This window comes from Colias eurytheme, chromosome 8 (assembly GCF_061535395.1).
Source record: "Colias eurytheme isolate Ceu_HAF_F1 chromosome 8, ilColEury1 Martin Lab GWU primary, whole genome shotgun sequence".
Lineage (NCBI taxonomy): Eukaryota > Metazoa > Arthropoda > Insecta > Lepidoptera > Pieridae > Colias > Colias eurytheme.
In genome coordinates this window covers 11,368,617-11,394,593 of record NC_142987.1, presented here as the reverse complement: position 1 = coordinate 11,394,593, position 25,977 = coordinate 11,368,617, and the positions used below count along the sequence as shown (strand labels likewise).

Below are 25,977 nucleotides of genomic sequence, written 5' to 3'. Positions count from 1 at the left end.
TTGACACGCAAGTCGCGCATCCGTGTTCTTAAATCTCTATCAAGTATGTGGTATCAAGAACCAAATACAGGGCATATTATTACTGAAAAAAACAAGTAAAAACTACATAAAATATAACAAAACTTTTCATTAGTAGCGGATACATACTTCTCCTACTCGATAAATAATATTAATAAAATAACTATTTTTTTGTTACTGAACTTTTGAAAATAAACTTCATATACCTAAATATTAATTTTAAACCATATGACAAGTATTACAATATAAGATAAATATATATGTAACACTATATATATATATATACACAGTCAATTAAAATCATACAGTCATGCGGCATGACATGCATTTAAACAAAAAAATTACTAAAAAACGGGTAATTTTTCAATCATGCATGCTTGAGCAATTTGCATGTCATGCAATATGACAGTGTATCATCAGAATAGAGGCTTACATGAATTCACAGGAAAAATGTTTCTATTTTAAATATTAGTTATAGTATTATACACTTCTCTGAGCTTTTTCAATATCCTCACTATATATAGTTGAATTAGCAGTTCTCAGGACACCAATATATTATTATAATATGTACGTAATTTCATATTATGTGTAGGTGAAACTGTTCTTGATATAATTAAACTCCTAACATAAGTCTTTTATAGTTTTACATTTGAAATTGAGTCAGTCAACCCGGAATATTGGTTTATTTGTATGGGAATTTTAGTGTAAGGTTGCTTTTGCACCAATAATGTGTAAAGATGTGTAGCGAAGAATATGTTAGTAAAAACCAATCATATAGCTTCATTTAGTTTGAAGTTTGAAGCGATAGTTATTGAAGTGAAACTTCTTTATCGGGGTTGAAAAAAAATTTGGTGTAACATTTTTTCGTTACGCGTGACATTTTTCCGTTACGCGCAATCTTTTTCTTATCCATACCACGCGTGATTCGACGTATTTCTGTAAAGTTGCATATAGTAATAAGGTCATAAAGAAGTTTCATTTCTTACGTGTGTACACGCACACATTTTTGTTTTTTTTTTACAAACACATTCCTCGTTACACATCCTCGCACATTATTGGTGGAACAGTATCCTAACTGTGGAAAGAAAAATGTCAATTAAATCAAAAGATTTTCTTATAATAGATACTTTTAACTTATAATTATATCAAGCACTTTAAAAGTATGTCCGTTCGTGCCGATATAATATAACACATATCTAAATGACAATAATATGTATATTATAATATATTAATATTATACAGTTTATTCCGAATATTAATGTTGTAACTATCTTACTATTAATATAAAATACTTATATATTATGTAAACTAATAGAAAATTGACAGTTTCCTCGTATGTATAACCTTTAATGTGTTTTGGGGTAGTTCTGAATATGGTTGATTCTAGTAATAATAATAAATACGAGAACAACCTTTATATTAATATTCTATACGATTTAAAATCAAGCGACAGTTTAGAATTGCATTTTACCATAGTATGTATTTGACTAATGAAGGACATAAAGATCTTTTCAAATGCAAAATAGAAGATAATAATGAAAATATCTTTTAATACGTTTAAAGTTTTAAACCATTTTTTATTGTCTTAATATATTGTGACATGACAGTCCAGCGTTAAAAATGAGAACACTACCTTCATTATATTTTTTGGAAAACCGCAAAATGTAAAGAACTTTATTTTATAGTGAAAACTCAATGTTTTGTCAATGTTTGGTCTTTCTAAAAATAATTACTAAACTAGATGATTGGATGAAGTTCAAATGAAGTATACCACTTCATTATTTATTAATAAGTTCTATTTAATTTGATGTCTTGAATATATTAGTTATTTAGCGTAGTTGTAACCAAACCAAAATACAAGAGTTCTAAAATATATTAATCTTTTTATTATTTATGTTTAAGGCTTACACGTATTTTCAAATAATATAATTAAATAACATGCGGTCACTGAGAGACGTACGTACGCTCGTGCACGTACATTTTCAATATTTTTTCAGCATTGAAATGTTTTTTTTTTTCATGTTAACAAAGTAATAACTACGACTTTTTCATATAAAATCTAAAGAAGGATTGAAATATGGCGGTATTATAATTATAAACGGAAACTAAAACTGTTTATAATTATTAAAACTTAGCAAAAAATTAACTATGTAGATATATGTCTCTTTATAATATTTGTGTTTGTTCGTTTTATTGATGTAAGTTCCTCAGTAAGAAATACCTCAAATTCTTACGGCTATTTATTTGTATTGTAAGTTTGTAGTCATACCGCTTAGTCATTTTTGTAGTGTAGAGAGTTGTGCTTCGGCACCCATGTTTGATTTTGCTATGTTGTACCTGCTCAATTAAAAACGACGAAGTAATTTTTAGTTGACAACAAGCTGTGTAGTGTGTCGATAAGTGTTTTATTTGAAATTTGTCCATGAAATAAAATAGGTAGGCTTAGAAATTAAAGGCCTTGTGTCGCTACTAATGTCTAAATTTCAGTAATATCAATAAAAAAAATCGCTAAAATCTCAGGATATTTTTTTCGTGGACAAGTACTAAATACCACTAAATACAAGCAGAATTGTTTATTTTGATGTATGTTAATAATTAATTTTAAGCGACGCATGCAGGCGTAACTTTTGTTATATCTTTAATAGATGGAGCTTTCTTTCTAGATGTATTAACGCTCATTTTGTAAAACTGATTTGTCTGATGTTATTTTGTGTTTTATTTTTATAACTGACTCTGTTTTATCTGAAGCACGCCACTGGCGTTATGTTTTGTATTTCATAAACAATTCTTTTAAGAAATAAACGATTTGTGGAAAATTATGTTTTTTATTTGTATTCTATCCTATATCTTGATAAACCTTTAGTTCTAAGGTACACATAACATAATGACTAGAAACAAAACAATAAAACATTTTAAAAATATGTTCCCTAACATCACACAGCACGGCAACACATAAACCACTGCCAAAAAATCACTACTAATGCAAAAACAACTTCCCAACTTATATTCATCATATACTGAAAAAACCACAGAACAGTAAAAACATATAGAAGTGCTGTGGAAAAAACATTTTCAATCATATTCTATTACTGAAGTAAATGAGTAGATATACTGTACATTGTATTTAAGCGCGTCACAAACGTTTTATATTAGAAAAGAATCTTAACATAAAATATTCACCGGGTGTGATGCGCATTTTTACTCGTGTGACTGAAATGAATAACTACTTAATCAAAAATACTTTTTGTGACACTCAAAGTTATTGACAAACTTTTGGTTAGGTTAGTTACTTTGTAGCCTAGAAGTGCATCTTTGATCTCGTCAAACTCATCCAAGAATTTTTGAAATAAAGTTTTTACTGTGCATAAGGGTTTTTTGCAGTGCATAAGGTAATGGTTTAGCTCAGAGTCTCATAGCGTCATAACTACAGAATATGATATAATATATGGCGAAAGATCTTGCGCTACGCTGATTTTTGTTATAGAATATTATCACTTATCTTGTGAAAATTAGATGTTCGATTCTAAGACCTACCCGATATGCACACAAAATTTCAAGAGAATTAATAATTTATATAATATAAGATTGAGAGAGATTGTGACATATATCATTCATCGATATTTTAATGTAGTTTCATGATATGATGCAAATGTTAGCAGTGTAAACCATAATCTTCCTTGCATATAATATGTAATAGGTTTTTCAGTTACTAAATGCAAAAAAAAATTGTATTTAATAATTTGTCCTCCAGAACCTGTGTTCAATTCTGGTAGGGTAGGGCAGCAGATAATAATTATAATAAAAAAATAAATTTGTAATGCCTATATTTTTCAACTTTTTACAATAAGTAAAAATTCAACTGATAGTATTTGAATAGGTAACCAAGGCAAGGTAAGCATAGACCTATATCCATATTGGTGGCAAATGAATTACGAGATTATTCAAAAGCACTTTCACAGAAGTCTAGTTGATTAAAATGTGTTTATTATGCGACAAATGGGATAAGTTTTTGTTTTTTTAACGACGACTTTGATTCCTGGAAATTTTAACGTTGACTGGATTTTTAAAAATGAACAATAAGTATCAAGATGTTTCAAGTGAAACATTCAACTAAAACATCTCATTCTCATTGGTATGATAAATTATGATGTGTATAAACTTCGTTTTTGGATTGTAATAGACATAAGAAACAAGAAATTACGGAGACATAAGAAATTCTGGTAGTGATTAAAATAATTAATATAGGTCTACCAGAATCTGATGGCATATTTATATTTAAAAAATACGAGATTTTCATGTGGCAACTTTATTTGACAACTATCAAATTATTTGTGTTGATGATTAATTTTTAGGATTTTGTCTTCAAAATCTTCAAAATGTCCATAAAACCGCTGCGATCACAAGCAAGAGGTGTTGTTTACAATGTGTATAGAAAAATATTCGATGAAGAAGGGTCAAACACATCACAATTTTCAATTTTAAAGCGCGTGAAAGATTTTATTGCTAAGTTGGACTTACCCGGTTTTGATACTTTAATTTAAAAATGTTATAAATAGGTAACTATAATATTGTTTGTTGATTAAAATATAATTTTATGAAAACTTATAACAGATTCGGCTATTTGTCAAGTCCAAGGTGTACAAGTCAATTTTATAATGTGTTAATACTTACGAAAATAAACATGATTTTATTTTATTATTGTTTTATTTTATAAAAAATTATAAACAATAATTGTTAAATATACCTAGTAAATAAGTTTTGATCTGCATTATCATTACATCCATATTTTCACATGCCATAATTATATACATATATTCAAATATAGGTATGTGTAAATACATAATATTATTATGTATTTTAGAAAAGTAATATGTATATTATACATGTAATAAGTACCTAGATAATAATACGTGGATATCTCATTATTAAATACAGTATTATCCACTTGTGTAATGTGACTAATGATATTGAGGACAAAATAAAAAATACGCAGTATCAAGATCGTTCAGTCCATTTTCCCTAGGGTTGCACACTCTAAATTTTGATTTCCCTAATTGCCATCAGATTCTGGTTTACCTATAGCTCCAAAAATTCCGACAGATGGCGCTTTTACTGTTACTTCCTTTAAAAGCGCCGCGGTCGCAAGCAGAAGCTAGAGACATGGACCAAAAAACTATAGAGACTTATTATTACTGAATTATGGTAAACTAGAGATTTTACACACTGAAATATATCTCATTATTAATTAAACATTAAGAATGCACTAATGCATGCCTCTAAAGGCATGGTCCATGCTTTTATATTATGATCTTAGGCTAACCTTGATGTTCATGACAGAAATATAGGCATGTCTTTTAAAAATCTCATCTATCACTTTTACAAAGTTCCATCAAAATGGGTTCAGTGAGGTTTAAAAGCGTACAAAGAAATATTTTCGGATATTTTGATGTTCGTTCGTGGCGTAACTAATTTGTGTTATGTATGAATTTTACATTGCGTACATCATTTTCACAAAGATTTTTACTATACATTTTTAAATATAAAAAATTCGATCACGAAGCGAGATTCGAACCCGCGTCTTACACCATACGCCAGTGCAATCATATTCGAATGTAATAAAGCATTTGAGTGCTATTAAACTAAATATGAAATTCAAGTTCTAAACTGGTTTTAACGACATAGTAGTCAGATGAAGAGTACACACATAATTATTGATTAGCTAAGAATGAAGAAGGAATAAATAAAACTTCAAAAATATGGCACAGTTCCAGTTTTATTTTTTATTGTTACATGTGCTAGATAAAAAAATAATACAGTCCGATTAGTGATACTCTTGCGATACGTCAACGTAATACTAGTCACTTACAAAACGAATATAAACCTCATTCTCTCTAAAATTGGAAAACATTTTACAATTTCAACAAGCAATTTTAACTTTCACATATTTGTGCCCGAGGGCAGAAGGTACTTCAATCTACGTTACCGAAAGTGCCTTATATAACTTTAAAAAATGTTATAGTTCATCTATTTATACACATTTGCTTGTCTCACGACAATTAACGATTCACGACATTTACACAAGCGAATCTGTATAATAATAATAATATATTTTACACTTTCGAAGCGCTAATTGAGGTGAAAACAAAAAGGATCGTCAGACGCAACCGCAGGGAGCGACAGTCGCTTGCGCAAACGCCGCGAGCGACAACACAACTCGAACGCGGACCGTAAATCTGTTAAATTAAAAAAGCTACGTCTCTCTACAGATAGAAAAGATTGAAGCTAAGAGACAGGCAAGGAAGACATCGGAACCGGAGAAGCGAGCCCGCGTCGGCGACACGCGCTCGCTGTGATCTTAGGCAATAAATTAAAGTACAATTAAATAATAAAAATAAAGTGTTCGTTAGCGCTAATCTATATTTACAACTTATATCTAATTAGAAGCATCAACTATGAAAAATTTTATTAACATTGAAGGCACATGTTTACGCACCCTATATCGCCACGCGGCTCGTGCACGACACTTCGCTGGGCCGGACTCGAGCTAGCCTAACTATACACTATACACTAGCGTACTGTGCCGATTCGTGCCGTACGGTGCGTTCTGTACGTACGGTTCGTACTATACGTGCGGTACGTACTGTACGTACGGTGTGTACTGTACGTACGGTGCGTACTATACGTGCGGTACGTACTGTACGTACGGTGTGTACTGTACGTACGGTACGTACAGTGCGTACGGTACGGCACGACGCAGCAGAGTACATGGACACTGGACGCGGCCGCGCTGTATCGACCAGATCTTTTACGAAAATGATGATAAAGATGTTTTACGGATGATGGAACTTTATCAATTTTGCATGTATTCGTACAATTCAGCGATTTTCCTACGAAAAAGTAATTAACATTAGAATAGATCTATTATACAGATACAGATACAATGTCTCAATCTAAGCGATTATACACTTTAAAAACAAAGTTTCTCAATTTGAAAATTACAAAAGAATGAATCAATTTTTTCGTAGTAAAATCAATGAAAAGTTTAGTTGATTATTATCTATATTGAATCGAATTATTATAGATATGTTTATTTTTAATAATAAAAATAGTCAGTAAGTGAAATCTCGGCCGATACACCGCGCTGTGGACTAGATGTCGCCTAGCAGTTACGACGGAAATAAACGCAAGACCCAAAACTTTTAGGATATTAAAGACAAAGACAAAATCTAGTTGGGATCTCGCGTTGTTCGTCACAACCACAAGCGACTGTGAAATTATATCAAAATTCAGTCTGATATTCGATAAAATAACTTAGTTCGGATGTATGCGACGTAGACGCCATTTTCATTTATCTACACGTGAAATTATGGTGGAAAACGTCACAAAAATAGTATTTTTTTTAAATAAAACAACCTTTTAATATTCATTCAGGCTAAAGAAAACAAAAATATATATTTAGACTTAGACTTCGAATGGCGCAAACTGTAATGTATAAAAAATATCAGAAGTAAAAAAAATCGTATCCAATAACCTGAACATACAAAAAAGGTGTCAGAACGGAAACTTAAGGTACTGAATAAAAATGGATTGTACTGCGTAGATAAAAACAAAATGGCGTCCGCGCCGCTTCGAAGGTAACCCTTAATCTATTATCATGTACTATTCACAGCAGCAGAACGGAAAACTGTCCACTTAACAATATTAATATACTCTAAAATTACATTGACATTTGAGATCCCGTCGCCAAATATTGTACAAAATCGGGTCCAAAACGTCGTACGCGGGAGATATTGCTCGTATATACTATTTTTTACCACAAAAAGACATTTTTCATAGAAATCCAAAGAAAAATAATCATAAAAACACCAAGCATTATCTCCCACGCGCGGTTAAATAGAATTTAGAAAAACCAACGTCCACGCAACGATGAACAAACAGAACGTTATATTTAGTAATAAATTTAATACGCGTACAAACTAAGCAGTCATTCAGTAAACGCTAGGAATTAAAGAAACTCGCGTAATTTAGTAAAAATATTATAATATAGTACAGTAGTAAGCGTAACTAGAGGATACGAGTGGAAATCAAATGTCGCCGGCCTCCGTTTCGTGCCGCACTGTGTTATTGACGAAAAATAGTACTAAATTATTGGTAATATACGTAATATAGTACTAAATGAACATAGTACTGATGAAATATAATACTAACATGACGTAATATGGCTAAATAGTACTAACATGTAGCAAATGTAACGTGATGTAGAATTAATACGCGAACAATATTAGTACTAATGTAGCACAATATTAACGTTAAATAGTATTGATGAAAAGTAGTACTTAAAGATTGCAATAACAATAGTAATGTCATATCAATTATCAACATATCAACACAAAAAAATGTATGCGTGTACTAGTGTACACACGTGAAACTTCTTTATGACCTTATTTTTCAAAAAAAAATTTACTATATTCAATTTTACAGAAATACGTCGAATCAAGATGGCGCGTAACGGAAAAATGTCACGCGTAACGATAAAATGTTACATAAATTTTTTTCCAACCCTGATAAAGAAGTTTCACTTCAATAATGCAACGTGGATATACCGAAATATAAAAAGTACGTCATGGTTAAAAATTAAAACTAACATTGCGTTTCTAAAAATATACTCATTGGATTCATTAAAAACATAACAAAAATATACATTTTCAAAAATAAATCTAAAAATATAACGGTGCGGCAACGGAACGGAGACCTGAGGAACAGAATTTACAATTTCATAACCATTTGATTACAATAAACCTAATATTTTAATTATCAATTTACACATGGCGTTTTGTCTGTTATGGGGAACGGATATAAAATTATTATAAGTATTCTTCATCAATAAATGACATTTGAAATAAAATATATGTAGAAATATTAAGCGTAACACAATAAAATATATTTTCAATTGTAACATAATTGATAATTTTATATTTTTATTAAAATAGTAATGCGTGATTCGTCGAGTTATCTCTTTCGAAAATCTATATTGGGTTAGTATAAACATGTTATAGGAAAACGTACTTAACGGGCTTAATTTTAAAGAACATTATTATTAGAAACACAAAAACATGGCGGACCGATGCGTGAAATGTCATTTTGACAGGACATAAGCGATTACCTACTTGAACTGTTTCGATACAATTTTATTATTTATAAGGTCTTCTATTAAAAATACCAAGCAAAACGCTGTTTTTTTCCTAGATTTGTTTTCTGACTTTTACTAGCCCAATAAGATACAACTCGGAAACACGCAATAACAGACAAAACGACACTCATATAATATATATACTTACATGACTCTGGCCACATTCAGCACTGGCAGTATTAACTACTTACATCTATACAATACAGGACAGTATTTATGTACATTGTCATATTTTTCATCTGCACTATTTGATAACAGATAATTTATTTTTTATTTAATCTATATTCACTTTATAGTTTCATATATGCTATAGCATTGTTTGTCTCTGGGTCTTTTTGGGATAAAAATGAATTATAATATTTTGACGTTCCCAACAAGAAAATGAAAAAAAAAGTGTTTGATTTTTTTAGAAAAAAAAATAAAAATAATATTTAAGTTTTTGTAACTATTTCCTTAGGATAGTAAATTTTAGTAGCAATTTTCTCATTGGGTTCGACAAGATATTAGACTACAGGCCCATGTTGAAAAAATTATGGGTCATTTGACCCACCACCTGACCTATCTAGAATGATATAAGAGCATAAAATAATAAGATTCAGCACTATGACGTCACTCGTAAGCTGTCCACCTGAGTGCAGATGAGAATTCGAAAGTTCAGGTAGAGATTTTCTCCCCTTGTCTCCATGATTTTTGTACGGCGTTGCGGAAGAATGGCTTAAAAGCAGTATAGAAATAGTATGACACAGATGCCGTACAAAAATGGTGGTCCACAAAGTCGGAATTTATTTTTATTTTTCGACAGTTGCCGGGGTAAATTTGGTCATTTGATTTTGTACGGCATCTGTGTCATACTATTTCTATACTACTTTTAATCAATTATTCCGCAACGCCGTACAAAAATCATGGAGACAAGGGTAGAAAATCTCTACCTGAACCTTCGAATTCTCATCTGCACTCAGGTGGACAGCTTACAAGTGACGTCATAGTGCTGAATCTTATTATTTTATGCTCTTATATCGTTCTAGAAAGGTCACCTGGTGGGTCAAATGACCCATAATTTTTTCAACACGGGCCTGTAGTCTATATTAAAACAATAATGAATATTCGTTGCCTTAGTAGATACAAAATTAAAAATTTCAAAATAAAACTTCGTTTTCGTCATGCCCACGTACAGCCCCCCTAGTCAAGTGGCTGTCTCTTAGCGTAGCGTTCAATAGAATAGACTACGAATGTATGAGATTGACGTAACCTGTAGATAAAACGTATCTACAGGTTACGTCAATCTCATACATTCGTAGTCTATTCTATTGAACGCTACGCTAACAGAAAGCCACTTGACTAGGGGGGCAGATGTACAAACGAACAGTCGTCAAGTTATTCCATGTTACAAATTTATTTTTGTAAATATTTTAATTTGCAATAAATACATTTTTAGTTCATTCATAATCATTCGTCTTAATACACCAAATTTTATTTTTAGTATCGTACAAGCTACCAACATAAGCTTTTGTCACTTTTCTTTCATAAAAACAATCATCATATCTTGTTTCAGATACACAAATAATTTTATTTGTACCTTCATTTAGTAATTTATTAATTAGTGTACTTCACTTGTCATCAAAAACAATAACGACACTTCAAACTGTGTTTAACCGTAAAACCTGGATACATTTGTATCTTTGACAACAAAACCATTTCTTATAGGTAATCATTTAAAATGTCCATTTCTTCTTTCTTCATACAGTTGTAATTACACCCTTATCTTCATACAAATAAGGTCCAAATTCAGTCAATGCTCTTGACCCTGGCCATGACCTTCCCTTCGAACATGGGCAGCGTGTCGCTGTCGCTGCTGACCTCCTCTTGTATCACCGTGTTGTCCAGATCTGCGCACTCCGTTTTGAAGAAATATCTGAAAGTGTGCAAAAACAAATGACTTTAAGTGATTCAAGATTGTTAAAGATACACATGCAAAAAATTCAATATAATTGTATTTTATTACAGCTTCCACCCGCGGCTACGCCTGCGTGGTGTTTTTTCGCAATAAAAGGTAGCCTATGTTCTTTCTGAGGGTCTAAAGGTCTGTGCCAAATTTCATCAAAATCGGTTGAGAGGTTTAAGCGGGAAAGCGTAACAGACAGACAGACAGAGTTACTATCGCATTTATAATATTAGTAGGGATTAATTAAGCAAACGAATCGAAATTGGAAAAGAAAAGTTAATAATTATAGTAACATAATTTGATTAAATCGATCCTGAACATTAAATAAAGCATTGGACCTAGATGTGAACCCTGTGGAACACCATTTATCAATATCAACATTTTCATTAATATTTTTTCAATATTCATTCATTTACCGAATTGTTCGCATACTTTTAACTAAAAACGTTACCAAACATCATAATTACTTGAATTTACTAAGATTTCACAACAAAAGTGGATGAGCAACATGATCAAACGCATCTTTCAATTCTCTTATTAACAAAATCGTATCATTTAGAAGGAAATAAGCCTCTTTGACTTCATATATCAACTAAATGCTGTTTTGACGTCACATACCAACTCACCACCATCGACCTTAATCAAATTTATAGTGTACTAGCTTTCCGCCCGCGGCTTCGCCCGCGTTTCAAAGAAAAACCCGCTTAGTCCCCGTTCCCGAGGGATTTCCGGGATAAAACCTATCCTATCTCTCAAGTTGGATCGAACTGCACATGGTGTGCGAATTTTATTATAATCGGTTAAAGTGGTTTAGGGGTCCATTGAGGACAAATATTGTGACATGAGATTTATATATATTAAGATTTATATTATTCATCGCTCACCGATAGTTCCCCTTCCTGGGCAGGTACTCCTTGAAGGTGCGCAGCGTGAGCGGGCTGGCGGGCACCTTGAAGCGGTACGGCACGCTCTCGTCCAGGAAGTGGGCCACCACCACCGTGTGCTCAGTCCCACTCCCAGCCCCACCCCCACCGCTGGTGCTGCTCGACTTGCTGCCACCACCACTGGAATAAATATAATATTATACTATTAGTAGTTTTTGTTTTCGTGCTTTAACCCATCGAGCCCCAAGCGGCCCGATCAGTCCCAGACACAATAGATGGTTCCGGGGCTTGAGTTATTACTGATACATGTGGAAGGGGGAATTCCTACTTTGAAAAAGGGGTGTTCCTCGACCAGTCTACTGGATTAGCCGGCCGGTAAAAACCCGATGGATGTTGTCGGAAAGTTGTATGTATGCTTTGTAGTGAAAACATTTCGCTTGCGTTAATCAGAGCGAGGTGTCGCCAGAGTACACATTTATTGTAGTGAAATTTTGTTTAGAGGGCATTTGCGGCGCACACATTTTCTGTCTTTAAAGTGCAGTCTATTGCATCTGAATATCGGATTACAATAAGGGCCGATTTTTCAATGCTTGGACCAAACTTATCCGTCCAATAAAGTATTACACGATAATATTAAAATATCACGTAAACTGTCAAATATGGGCAATTAGAATACGTTTTTAAAATGGTAGTTTTAGTTTTACATTATTATTCGATGAATAAGTTTTAACCAAAGATCAAATCAGCCCTAACCCAAACATTAATTTTCTTATTAGGATAGTGACATTTGGCCATAATTTTTGTTGGAAAAACTTCACAATTGTTATTTTTACGGGTTGTGTTGTATAATACCGTGCGGGTCTCCGCTCGCGGCGGTCGGCGGACGTCGCGCGGCGGTCGAGCCGCTCGCCCTCCGCGATCCACAGCAGGATGCGCGGCTCGCTGGCCGCGCTCAGCCCGCTCGCCGTGCCCTCGCTCACCACCGACACGCCGCTGTCCGTCAGTTCGGTTGCCGCTTTCTTGCTCGTTGATCTGTCAATAAAATAGTGTTATGTTAATGCGCAAAATTTATATTATACTAGCCCGCAGCTTCGCCTGCGTGGAAAAGAAAAATTTTCATAGCAATAATTTTCATCCCCTATTTTATCCCCTTGGGGGTAGAATTGAGGGTATACCTGCGCGCGGCGGGCGGCTCGTCGCAGTGTCCCGAGTCGGCAGACAGGCAGGAGGGCGCGCGGCGCGGGGCGCGGCGGCGGCGCCCGCCCGGCGGGGACGCGCCCGGCGTGCGCTCCGACCACACGCGCGACACGTGCTGGTCTGCAACACACACATACATACATATTAAAAAAAATTACACCATATATAAAGGACTATATCTCCCTCAATAAGATATAGTTAAGAAGATAGATTAGGCTCTTCATTTTCCTAAAATGGTACCGTTTTAGACCCCATTTTTTAACATTTTATGCGTTTATTATGATGGGAAAATCGTATTTCAGCGACAATTTTGTATGACGTCGTACAATTTTTATAAGATGAACGTAGAGCTGAATATTATTATCTTTAAATTAAGATATTACTATGTTCTCACGTGTTATTGCTTTAAGTTAAAATGGTACCGTAAAACAGCGTGTTTTTGTAAAAATACGTAATAGCGTCCTTAAATTTTAGATTCAATGAAATATCAAACAATGAAAAAAAAATTGCCAAAAAATTTCAAAAAATTCTATGTCACAATATTGCATACTATACACAAGTAAAGCATACTTTTGAAGGAAAAGAGAAGGAAAAAATAAACAATTTATTCATTTACCACCTTAAAGTAAAAAAATAAGGTTGAAAAAAAAAGAATTATTCCTTCAAAAAGTAACTGATAATTACCTAAAATATCCTGATCGTTGTCGTCGTCGGGCTGCAGTTTCTCCCGTATGGCGGCCGCCACCAGCTGCGGCGGTAACACCTGGCTCGATGTCTCGTCGCATTCACCCTGTAACATTCAAACAGACTTTATACCTTTGAACCTAGTCAAAGTAGTTTCACTTCTGACACGTGTGCTCGGTACAATGTTAGTTTTTCACGTGTTGAATTGTATTGGTAATCTATTGATTTATAAGTCCCCCCCCTCACCTCAGCGAGTCGTCTCTCAAGCCGCTCCTTGTTCTCTCGGTCGCGTCGCACACGCTCGAGCTTCTCGATCAGTAGCGGCGCGAACTCGCTAGGCGGCAGCACGCGGAGTTGCTCGGATTGCACGCGTTGGGTGCGTGGTATCATCTGTAATATCAATTATTAGGAAACATTTATTTTTACGATAAGACTTTTTTGAAAAGTGCTTTGAATCGTAGAATTATATATCTACTGACATTTATGAGATTTGACCATAATATTGATTTTGTAGTATAATTTCACTCAATTAAACTAAAAATAACTCTTGTCAAGTTAACGGAAGAGAACTTTTTACGCCCAAATTATTTTTTTTACCACCATTACCTGTGTATTCAACCCAATTTTGAACAAAATTTAGTTCTACCTTCTTTTTTGTGTTCTACTCTCACATTTTTCTTGATCTACCCTCATATTTTTTTTTTGGTTTACCCTCATAAATATTGAATCCTACCCCCACTTTTGCGTTCAAATAAATTACCCTTCTACCCAGATCTCAACTTACCATAGCGGTATCCTGCTCCTTGTTGATAACAGCTTGCCGATCGAGCCCGTAGAGCCGCTGGCGATGCCGCGACTCCCGACTGTCACGAGGGCCTCGTATTGACATCCCATCCCTATGTAATAAGGGTGTGTAAGTTATAGAGTAACAGAAGTTTATACTGTCTTGTTTGTTAAGTTTAAACACTGTTCCTACAGTGGAAACGTGTATACGTGTGCGAAGAGAAAGTAACTTTTGTCACTGTGTGATCTTTAGATTAAATTAATTCTAATGGACTTATTTTATTTAAGAGAACTTTTTGAGCTTGTTTGACAAGTGTCATAGTGTACTTTTAATTTTTTCTTCATCCTTTTTTTAGGAACAATTTATTGTTTTTGTTTTCACAATCTCTCTATATTTATGAATCTTAACGTATAATGTAAGAATGATGTGCTTAGCTGATCATTGTGTGAGCAAATTAGTGAAAAAAGCAAAGGGTGCAGCCTACTGCAAATTATAATGTAAAAACAACTGCACTAGGGTTCTAATAAAACATTTTTCATACTTACCTACGAAACTTACTGTGTATATGAAATTTACTTACCATAACATTTCAATGCAATACAAACATTGTAGCTATTCACCAATCCAGAAGTTCTGTAGAAATTGTTGAAGACCATAATCTTTACCAAATATTTTCTTTGCGAAATTTCAGCAAATGCACGTCCAGTCCGTTACAAAATCTCTACCTACCTTCACTGCACACACTGCTAACTTCCCAGTATCTACCGCACCTTCGACCATGTTTGTTGCGACTGATGCAGTTACTTGCCCCATCACCAACTAGGCAAAACCTCCATTTCCCATTCCCACGTGTCACGTGACCGGATACTCACACGCTACTGCCGGACAGCGAGACCGCGTCGCTGTCCGTGCGGCCGCTGCTGAGGCTCGCGCGCTCCGAGTCCTGCCGCGAGGTGGGCGTGTACCCCGCGTACGACACGTGCGCGCTGTACACCGACCGCTTGTGGAGCCGTCTGTTACCGGACCGGTGTACGGGGGCAGTGTATGGGGTACAGGGGATAGGGGCGGATGTGGTGTCGTGGTACAGGGGATGGATGTATTCAGAGATATTGAGATGTGAATGCGAGATTTAAAAATATATGGAGGGGGGGATACGTAAATAGAAGATTATGTATTTGAGTAATGAATAAAGTGTCGCATTTGCGTGTTCGTAGACAAAATGTAGGATAAAAATGGCGTTGGATAGTTGAAGAAATACAATATGTTTGGTATGGTGAAATATACATGAATTTTTATTTATAAAAAAGTGAGGAAAATGATTATGTAGGAATATCGTTAAACAAGGATAATTCAAGGAATTTGAAGGATCGAAAAGGGAAGGCGTGTGGTAACAGTAACAGGTAACAGCGTTCGTGTAAATTGCGTCGGAACAGCGAACATGCAGGCGCGGGGGCAAACATGGGGGAAAAACAATACAAAAATCAATCAAGCTGCGGGGACAAATTAAAATAATTAGGCGTTGTGAACGCATGCGCTTGGGGGACTAACGAAACATAGCCTTACTAGTGGAGTGGGGATTATAGAATATTGGATATCCATTAGAATTAAACATTCAAGATTTATGCAATACTGTAATAGTACTGCTCAATTAAAAAAAAAAAATATTTTTACTGTTTTTTTTGACGACATCAAAATAGAAATTTATTTAATAATCTTTTTCTCTCAAATTTCGGTGTTATATTTTACGTAAGGATATCAAAATATTCTGTAATCTATGCTAATCAAAACGCTTTGAGCGTTAAACAAAGTGACGTCAATATGGGTGTCTACATGAGACAATAATTTTGTTTGTTTTTTTTTTACAAAAAATAACAAATAGGCCGAATAAATATTGACGTAGTGCTAAAGCTAAATTTTCTGAACAAAACTAGAAAAATGCCAAATCAATTCAGATAAAGTGTCAATATATTGCTATATAATATATGGACACTTATTATAACAGGTTGGATATTTTTATATCAATGAATATTGAATATCATCAGTTTATGAAAATTATATGCTTACATTTTTTTAAATAGAGTAAACATTCTTACTACTTTTCAACTTCAACTGATTTTTAATATATGTATTAAAAGTACACTGGTAAGAAAATATTGAAGTGTAATAAAACGTAAGCAAATAAAAATTGCTAACACAAAAGGAGAAGCTATCTAAAAATGGGGAATGAAATATTAAAAAACAGCACTAATTATAACAAAACGGTAGCTTAAATGAAAGCAAATTGATATATAGTGCTATAATAATACTTGTTGTTGATGGCTGGATGTACAAACTTAGTTTAAAACATGGTGTTTATGTTCCTTAACAAAAGTGGTTTAGTGTATAGGTGCGGTAAAGAAAAGTGTTTAATCGTGTTGTTTTAAAAACTATAAGCACTATAATTAATCAAAGTGTAGTATTGAAAAGTAAGTGTAAGCTAATTTGTTATAAGTGTTTGATTATAAATAGTGTAAGCATTTTTGATGAACTTTTTCAAATTTTTGGAATATTGAATGTAAAACTATAATGTTAAGTAGTGACACAAAATGTAAACATAGTTTGAACTAAAATCCATGACTGTAGTGTCAGTGGAAAGTATCAGCACCATCCTAAGTGCAACGTCACTATCCAAAGTGTATGTGTCGTTGCTTTTTTTTAATGTAAATAGCACATAATCTACGTACGGTGCGACATCCGAGTGCAATCTCCTCGACTGCGTGGCTAATAACGCGTCGTGCGTTAGTCGGGCCGCACCACTGCCCCCGCTTAGTTCCTGCCCTTCGTGTAGTGTGGCTAGTTGACCGCACACTGATATCTAAGGATTAATAAAAAAAATTAAACGTCTTATTTTTTTTGTGATACTTCTTTAGGCGTGTCGAGAGTAAAATTTCAAGACCGTATCATGGTAATACCGTCACGTCATGGGGTAAACCGACGATTGGTATCTTTTGCCAAAGAATTTAGAAAGTTTAAAAGCCTGTAGTAAACTACAGGTCTACTTGGTGTAAAATTCTTGATGCGTATGAGTTTTTACGTGTGCTATTAAGGGTCATTTTAATTTGTCAATCTGGACTCACAAAGCACAGATTTTTCCCATTAGAAGACACGAAAAGTATGGGTATACGTTTCGACACTTGTTTGTTTTGAGACGTCCTTTTACTTTACAATATTGCAGGTCTGTAACGGGACACTAAGATGTTTATTGTGTTCCATCCGTCCTACAAAATTACATTTCAACTTTACACATATTGTGAGTGTGACGTGTGAAAACATGTACAACATGTACGACATGTGACGTGTGAAAACATGTACAACATGTACGACATGTACAACATGTACGGCATGTACGACATGTACAACATGTACAACATGTACGACATGTACGACATGTACAACATGTACGACATGTACAACATGTACGGCATGTACGACATGTACGGCATGTACGACATGTACGACATGTACGGCATGTACAACATGTACGGCATGTACAACATGTACGACATGTACGACACGTACGTCTCTGTGCGGCGGCGACGCGTCGGGCGAGGAGAGCGGCTGCGTGGCCGCGCTCACGTACGACACGTACGCCTCCGACCGCAGGAACGCCTGGTACGTTGTTTCGGTGATCGCACGCGTCACCTGCAACACGAAAACATATATTTTATTAGCAACACATATTATTATTATCATAATATGCCAAAGAACTGTCCTGTGGTTTTTACCCTCCATGGGTTTTTATCGTCCATATATTCCTTAATACTGTAATAGGCTCTCCGAACTAGTACATTTTTTATATAAGTTTTAAATTTAGAACTACTAAACTCTTTAATATTATGAGGAATTCTGTTGTAAAAGCGTATACCTTGACCCATAAATGAATTTTTAACTTTAACTAGCCGGAAAAATGGCATTTCAATTTTATTTCTGTTTCTTGTGTCATATCAATGTCTATCTCCTACTTTTGTGTGTAAGTAGGCGGTATTGTGTAGATATAAAATATTATTAAATATATACTGCGACGACGAATCACAATTATAAGTCTAATTTTCGTGTCATTAGCAAATACGTTATACAAATCCAAATCTCACCTCTTGTTCCATCTCATCGAAGATGGTCCTCTCGATGTTGGCGCCGTCCTTGAGCGCCTGCTTCACCTGCGTCTTCAGCGCTTCCGGCATCGTTAGCTGAGACTTGCGCAGGAATCTAAGTGAAAGTTCATTTTATTTAGACATTGTCACTTTATGTCATAACATAGAATAGATCAGCTTAAGTCGTGTATGTTTTTAGAAGATCGAAAAATAATCAGTTTATTGAAATTACAGGTAGAAGAATTAAAAAAAAAAGACGTGTGGCACTCGGGGACTGCCGCGGTAAAGCTATTGCATGCTATGCCTTCAAGCTACACCTCCGCGCCCGTCGGAGTGGGGAGCGTGAGGTTTTTTCGTAACGGAATTTCTGGATTCGGTCCCCGCGCTCAAGGCCCGCGATAGAAGCTATGCAATAGCTTAAAAACTTACCGAGGGTATATTTGCAAAGAGTAAACAATTTGCATATTTTACACATTTGTACCGGTAATTTTTGCAATTAATTATTGCGTATGACTTTACACACCGGCGATGTATAGACTCTTGAAACACCTGTACATTAAACTCTCACTAAAGTGCCAATAATATTGGTGCTATCTTTTCTACAGCAGCATTTTTTCTTGTCTGTCTGTCTGAATATTGAACTCCGACTAAGGTGCCAATTATTTCCGGCACTTTTTCTTTTGTTGTCTGTCTGTCCACCCAGAGCCCCAGACCGGCCACTCACTTGTATATAGCGGAGACGACCTGGCGTATCTTGGGCGGCTCGGTCTCCTGGCGCAGGCCGTGCACCGCGAAGTAGAAGTTGAGCCGGTCCACGTGCAGCCCGCCCGCGCCGCACACGAACTTGCGGAACAGCCGCACGCCCTCCGCGTCCTAGGCACAGGACAAAAAAGGTGTAAAATTGTAAATACAATGATTTCATGGTAATTTAGATGTATTTTTACAGAAAACTAAAAATTTCGGAGTTCTAAAAGCTAAATCACGCTTTTTGGGTAAATTATTAATGCGATTAAAGATGTTATAGTTGCCAACATAATGGACTAGAGATGATACAATTAGTGACATAATTATAGTAATTACACAAAATTAAGTAAGTGATAGCACGATTAGATAAAATTAGACAAGAGGAGGATTACCAATTTCATTAGGATAGTGTAAAGTGTATATAGTGTGTGTATAATATATCTCCTCGAGAGGTAGTATCACGTGGTAGGTATGGTATTAGGGATTGCTAATGTATTATAGTGAATTAGTATTGCTAGAATAGTGTAGTGTGTGTGTACCTCACCTCGAACAGGTAGTGTTATGGCATACCATACCATTCATAGTTCATAAACTATGCAGGAGCTAGTATTAGGGATTGCTAGTGTATAGTAGTGTATTAGTATTGCTAGAATATTGTAGTGTGTGTGTATCTCACCTCGAACAGGTAGTGTTATGGCATACCATACCATTCATAGTTCATAAACTATGCAGGAGCTAGTATTAGGGATTGCTAGTGTATAGTAGTGTATTAGTATTGCTAGAATATTGTAGTGTGTGTGTATCTCACCTCGAACAGGTAGTGTTATGGCATACCATACCATTCATAGTTCATAAACTATGCAGGAGCTAGTATTAGGGATTGCTAGTGTATAGTAGTGTATTAGTATTGCTAGAATATTGTAGTGTGTGTGTATCTCACCTCGAACAGGTAGTGTTATGGCATACCATACCATTCATAGTTCATAAACTATGCAGGAGCTAGTATTAGGGATTGCTAGTGTATAGTAGTGTATTAGTATTGCTAGAATATTATAGTGTGTGTGTACCTCACCTCGAACAGGTAGTGTTATGGCATACCATACCATTCATAGTTCATAAACTATGCAGGAGCTAGTATTAGGGATTGCTAGTGTATAGTAGTGTATTAGTATTGCTAGAATATTGTAGTGTGTGTGTATCTCACCTCGAACAGGTAGTGTTATGGCATACCATTCATAGTTCATAAACAATGCATGAGCTAGTATTAGGGATTGCTAATGTATTGTAGTGAATTAGTATTGCTAGAATATTATAGTGTGTGTGTATCTCACCTCGAACAGGTAGTGTTATGGCATACCATACCATTCATAGTTCATAAACAATGCAGGAGCTAGTATTAGGGATTGCTAGTGTATAGTAGTGTATTAGTATTGCTAGAATATTGTAGTGTGTGTGTATCTCACCTCGAACAGGTAGTGTTATGGCATACCATACCATTCATAGTTCATAAACTATGCAGGAGCTAGTATTAGGGATTGCTAATGTATTGTAGTGAATTAGTATTGCTAGAATATTATAGTGTGTGTGTATCTCACCTCGAACAGGTAGTGTTATGGCATACCATACCATTCATAGTTCATAAACTATGCAGGAGCTAGTATTAGGGATTGCTAGTGTATAGTAGTGTATTAGTATTGCTAGAATATTGTAGTGTGTGTGTATCTCACCTCGAACAGGTAGTGTTATGGCATACCATACCATTCATAGTTCATAAACTATGCAGGAGCTAGTATTAGGGATTGCTAGTGTATAGTAGTGTATTAGTATTGCTAGAATATTATAGTGTGTGTGTACCTCACCTCGAACAGGTAGTGTTATGGCATACCATACCATTCATAGTTCATAAACTATGCAGGAGCTAGTATTAGGGATTGCTAGTGTATAGTAGTGTATTAGTATTGCTAGAATATTGTAGTGTGTGTGTATCTCACCTCGAACAGGTAGTGTTATGGCATACCATTCATAGTTCATAAACAATGCATGAGCTAGTATTAGGGATTGCTAATGTATTGTAGTGAATTAGTATTGCTAGAATATTATAGTGTGTGTGTATCTCACCTCGAACAGGTAGTGTTATGGCATACCATACCATTCATAGTTCATAAACAATGCAGGAGCTAGTATTAGGGATTGCTAGTGTATAGTAATTAGTAGTGTCTCAGTATTGCTAGGATAGTGTGTGTATCTCACCTCGAGCAGAAAGTGGAGCGCGCGCGCCCACCGCACGTAGGGCGGCGAGGCGGGCGAGCGCGCCGAGCTGCCCGACGAGCCTTCCGTCTCTTCGCGCCACCACATAGCGCCCGCCCTATGTCACGAGTGGAATATAACCTTTATTTTTCGAACTATGCGTGCTTTTTTACAGACTTTTGTCTGAAAAAGCGTTCGTAACCAACCCATGCGTTACAAAAGTGACGATTTTTGTATAGAGATAATAATATGAACATGGCGCAAATGCTGGCCGATAAATGAGACAAAACGTTTGCGTTAGTTCTGTTTCGATAATGCCGAAATAATTTTATAATTTACAAAGTACAGATACAGAAAAATAGATCTTTAAACATTTGGCCACAATAGAAAATCGAAATGACATGGTTTTATAGATACTGAACGATTTTCTAGAGAGACAAAATTTAATTTTCATATTTGTTGCTAACTTTCAACCTCAAAACCGTTATATTCAATTCAAATGAATGAAATTAAAGTATTTCTGTTGGAGAAGATTGAGATGAATGCTAATTTATTTGAGTGACCTAATTTCTCAGCAAAATTACCCATCAATTCTTTGATATTTTAATTCAATTATAGTTGAATAAGGTTTTAGACCAAGCGGGCGAAGCCGCGGGCGGTAAGCTGTTTCTTTATAATGTTGTATCAAAATAGATTTCAGTGCGTTTTAAAATCAATTTTTCATATTTGTCTAAGAGTTTGGGGTATAAATTAAACAAAATTCCTTCAAGATATACTCACTTAGCGAGATGAGGCTGTGTGAACACATGTTTGGACTGAGATTTGCCCTTCTCCTCCCCGGGGGCTGGCGGCAGCGACGACCTGTCTGCAAGCTTGTGCTCCCAACCTGTATGTAGGTATTGCTTAGTTTATTACCTAAATACGTAAACGGTAACTACGATTACTATGAAGAGGTTCTATACTGGTTTACGTGATCGCGTCGTGAAGAAAGTAATTGAATATCATGAATATCAATTTGAATGACTTGTCTAGGCAAATAATTAATTGAATCGACATAATTTGCCTAGCTGTTTGATAAACTCTGAATATCATTACGATATTTAGCATCGTAAACAAACGGCGCCACTAGGCTCCTAATGAAACAATTAGCTACTCTATAGCGACATTTACACGCAAATATATTACTTACAAGCTACTCGATCGCGACATTAACACCCAAATTTAAAACAAAAGTTATTTAAATTTAAAATGAAACAGACAATCGTATATTTTCAAGTTACCTTGCGGATGGCCGCCTCCAGGAGTGTGGCTCATGGCGCACAGGCCCTGCTCCCACCCGCGCGCTGCATGGCGAGACACCACCTGCAAACAATTGTATTTTATACTAGCGGTCCGCCCCGGCTTCGCCCGTGGTACATATTTACGTTTTCTCTACATAAAAACCATCCTCGTACTACAAGGAATATAATAAAAAAAGAATTATCGAAATCGGTTCAGCCGTTCTCGAGTTATGCGCTTACCAACACATTTTGCGATTCATTTTTATATTATAAGATTAGTTTAGGTTAGCCAAGTTTTGTTTGAAGTTATAAATAATATTATTTCTATTAGTTTAAACGAAATTACATGGGAAATTATGAAAAGGAAATAATAATAAATAAATAAAAGACAAACTTTATTAAACAGACATGAAGGATGGGAAATTTCTCGATTTTTGATATCACTCCCATATAAAAAACATCAATTGAATTAAAGTAATAAAGCACACAATACATTCCTCCCTTAAGTACTCAACTTTATTTAACCTTATGATTTTCTATTAAAGAAGAGAACTTCTACATTAATATTAAAAAACATTTACAAAATACTTTACTTCATATTTAAGAAAGCACTACTTAAGATGAGAGCTTTCATTAGCTGATTTACAACTAAATATTTCAACACCTCATCCAATAAAAACCATCAAATCAAACAATCCCTTTACACGAAGGAAATTCAAACCCAATTATATTGCTAAAAATCATACTTGTACATATAACGGTTAAATAACAATCACCATATCAACGTTACACAAAAAATTCATTCACCGCTGCTAACACCATGATCCTGCTCAAAAACCACAACCAAACGGCGTTCCTCGCAAAGTCTCCACAAAAAATCAATACGGTACACAATAGAGATCATAGCATTACACTTGATTTGTGTACGCAGGAAAGAGATGGAAAATAAAATGGAGCAGCGGGTAAAAGTCAAGAGTCACCACCATCGATCGGACTCGACCAAACATTACAATAAAAATTATTTCAACGCACACCTTTTCATATCTACTTATAAAAACACACTTTTTCACTATAGAACAGAATTATTACAAAACTTCCTTACATGCAACTATCAAATTTCATAAAATTAGATTTATAAAATCAATGTGCGTCGCTTGCATCATTTTTTATGCAGCAACAAAAGCCGTTGCAGTAATATATCCGTGAAGGGATAATTCATAATAAGATCCTGTCATAACAAATTATAATCATAACTTCACAGTTCAATAAACATCTTGTAAAAAATTAACAAAGCAACAAAAAAATCATAATGCCCTCACCATACTCATTGTGTTCACAAACAATACACCAAAGGTACTACACCGGTTAATAGAATTATTACTGAATAATATAAAAAGCTTTATTAATATTTTTTTCAAAATATGATTTGAGAGCGGAACGACTGCGCAATGCAATGCCAAACTCCGAGTGAAGGAAACTGATTCGGATGCTCTACGAGACACACAATGGAGCCTGATCCAATACTCGGGACCCTTACTTATTATACTTATGAATATGTTTATGATAGGGTTCATTAATATGAAATCAATATCTGACTTACTGATGTGTTTGGGGTTCCATCTTATTTTTATTTAGAAATATTGAAATTAAAAAAACATTTTAAATATTGATGCTTATCTGTGGTAAGAATAGAAGCTGTACATTTATTATTCATGTGTATGTTATAACTTGTGGTATTTTATTTTTAGCAGGTACCTATGAAACATGTGCTTCTCATTAAATATTTGTAAAAAATAGTTGTACCCTTCAGTGAAACAATAGATTGTAAAACCCACACGTTGATGAAGCAATAAATCGGCCGTGAGCGGCGGATCCGATACATTTTCATTGAGGATGACGGGCATAAAACGGGAAACAAGTTGTAAACAATGACAAAAACTCATAATACCGTGGCGCACCTATCTTCGAGGTGTGAAATTTCTATAATAGCACTTCCATACGATAAGACGCCGCGAGCTTACCTCGAAAGCATAGCGATTGGTCTCACTTTTACACTTTTAAACATTCAAATGTTCCCCAACCCGGAAGGGATGTTTATACAAACTATGCTGAGTGAAACATATTACGAAAACGTGCTCACTTACATGTGAATTATACGTTCACTTAACTCCGGGTTACTGAGGATTAATAGAGGGCAGGTTAAATCGAAAAGTTTCTCGGAAATAAATAATAAATTAGCTTGGTCTGGGACGGTTTTGTATACAACAGCGACACGGGTTTGACGTTTCGCATCCGTCGCGCCTCGGGCAGCTTGACAGTTGACAGCTAAAGAGTTGTATGCGCGCCATCTAGTGACACTGGTGCGAGGCGTATGCAAAACAGTATGAACGACAGACACGAATTACGATAGGTAATTTGCATCTTGCAGTTGTTGATTTTCGCCTCTAGATGTCAATTATAGTCAGTCCATCTGTTGTAACCACGTTGTACAACAGGTAAGTATTATTGTGGTATTGTGTCCCTTGTTAGACCGTGTATGATGTATCACATAATTGGTCACTAAAAATATAGGTAATAACTCATTGAATGAGAAGAAATAGAACTTTTATGAAATAAGTTTAGTACCTAACGTTATTTCAGTATTATCACTTATCAGTTATCCTTAAATTTCAAAACAAGTTGTAATTAGCTACGTACCACAAAACTAATACCTAAAACAATTTTACCTATGCCAGATCAAGACTTTAGAAGTTTAAAAATAAGTCCTATTTTTAAACTATTAATGAAGTTACATAGCGTCTACCACTCAAACTTCAACCAATTATTTCGTGTTAGCTTCATAAAACCTATCAAAGGAAAGGGTGCTATTTGATTAGC

At 35.0% G+C, this 25,977-nt stretch overlaps 1 protein-coding gene across 1 annotated transcript; it reads right to left on the bottom strand.

Moving 5' to 3' along the window:
* Positions 1 to 10,561: 10,561 nt before the first annotated feature.
* LOC149906792 (axin-like) lies at positions 10,562 to 23,182 on the bottom strand. The gene is made up of 15 exons (XM_090104970.1): positions 23,101 to 23,182; positions 22,601 to 22,706; positions 21,824 to 21,938; positions 19,554 to 19,702; positions 18,830 to 18,944; positions 18,258 to 18,380; positions 17,423 to 17,553; positions 15,572 to 15,712; positions 14,700 to 14,811; positions 14,162 to 14,305; positions 13,916 to 14,021; positions 13,210 to 13,351; positions 12,887 to 13,066; positions 12,035 to 12,214; positions 10,562 to 11,120 (listed from the first exon to the last, which is right to left on the bottom strand). The coding sequence occupies exons 1-15, from the start codon at positions 23,132 to 23,134 to the stop codon at positions 10,994 to 10,996; spliced, it is 1,905 nt and encodes a 634-aa protein (XP_089961096.1). The 5' UTR covers positions 23,135 to 23,182; the 3' UTR covers positions 10,562 to 10,993.
* Positions 23,183 to 25,977: the final 2,795 nt, after the last annotated feature.

Bases quoted from the DNA above. Each gene is read 5' to 3' on its own strand.
- LOC149906792 (XM_090104970.1), bottom strand. From the start codon at position 23,134: ATGAGCCACACTCCTGGAGGCGGCCATCCGCAAG. The intron at 14,306-14,699 runs GTAAGTTGAGAT...TTGATATTACAG, and splicing joins AGGAGCAGGATACCGCTATG to ATGATACCACGCACCCAACG. The intron at 14,022-14,161 runs GTGAGGGGGGGG...TGAATGTTACAG, and splicing joins TTGAGAGACGACTCGCTGAG to GGTGAATGCGACGAGACATC.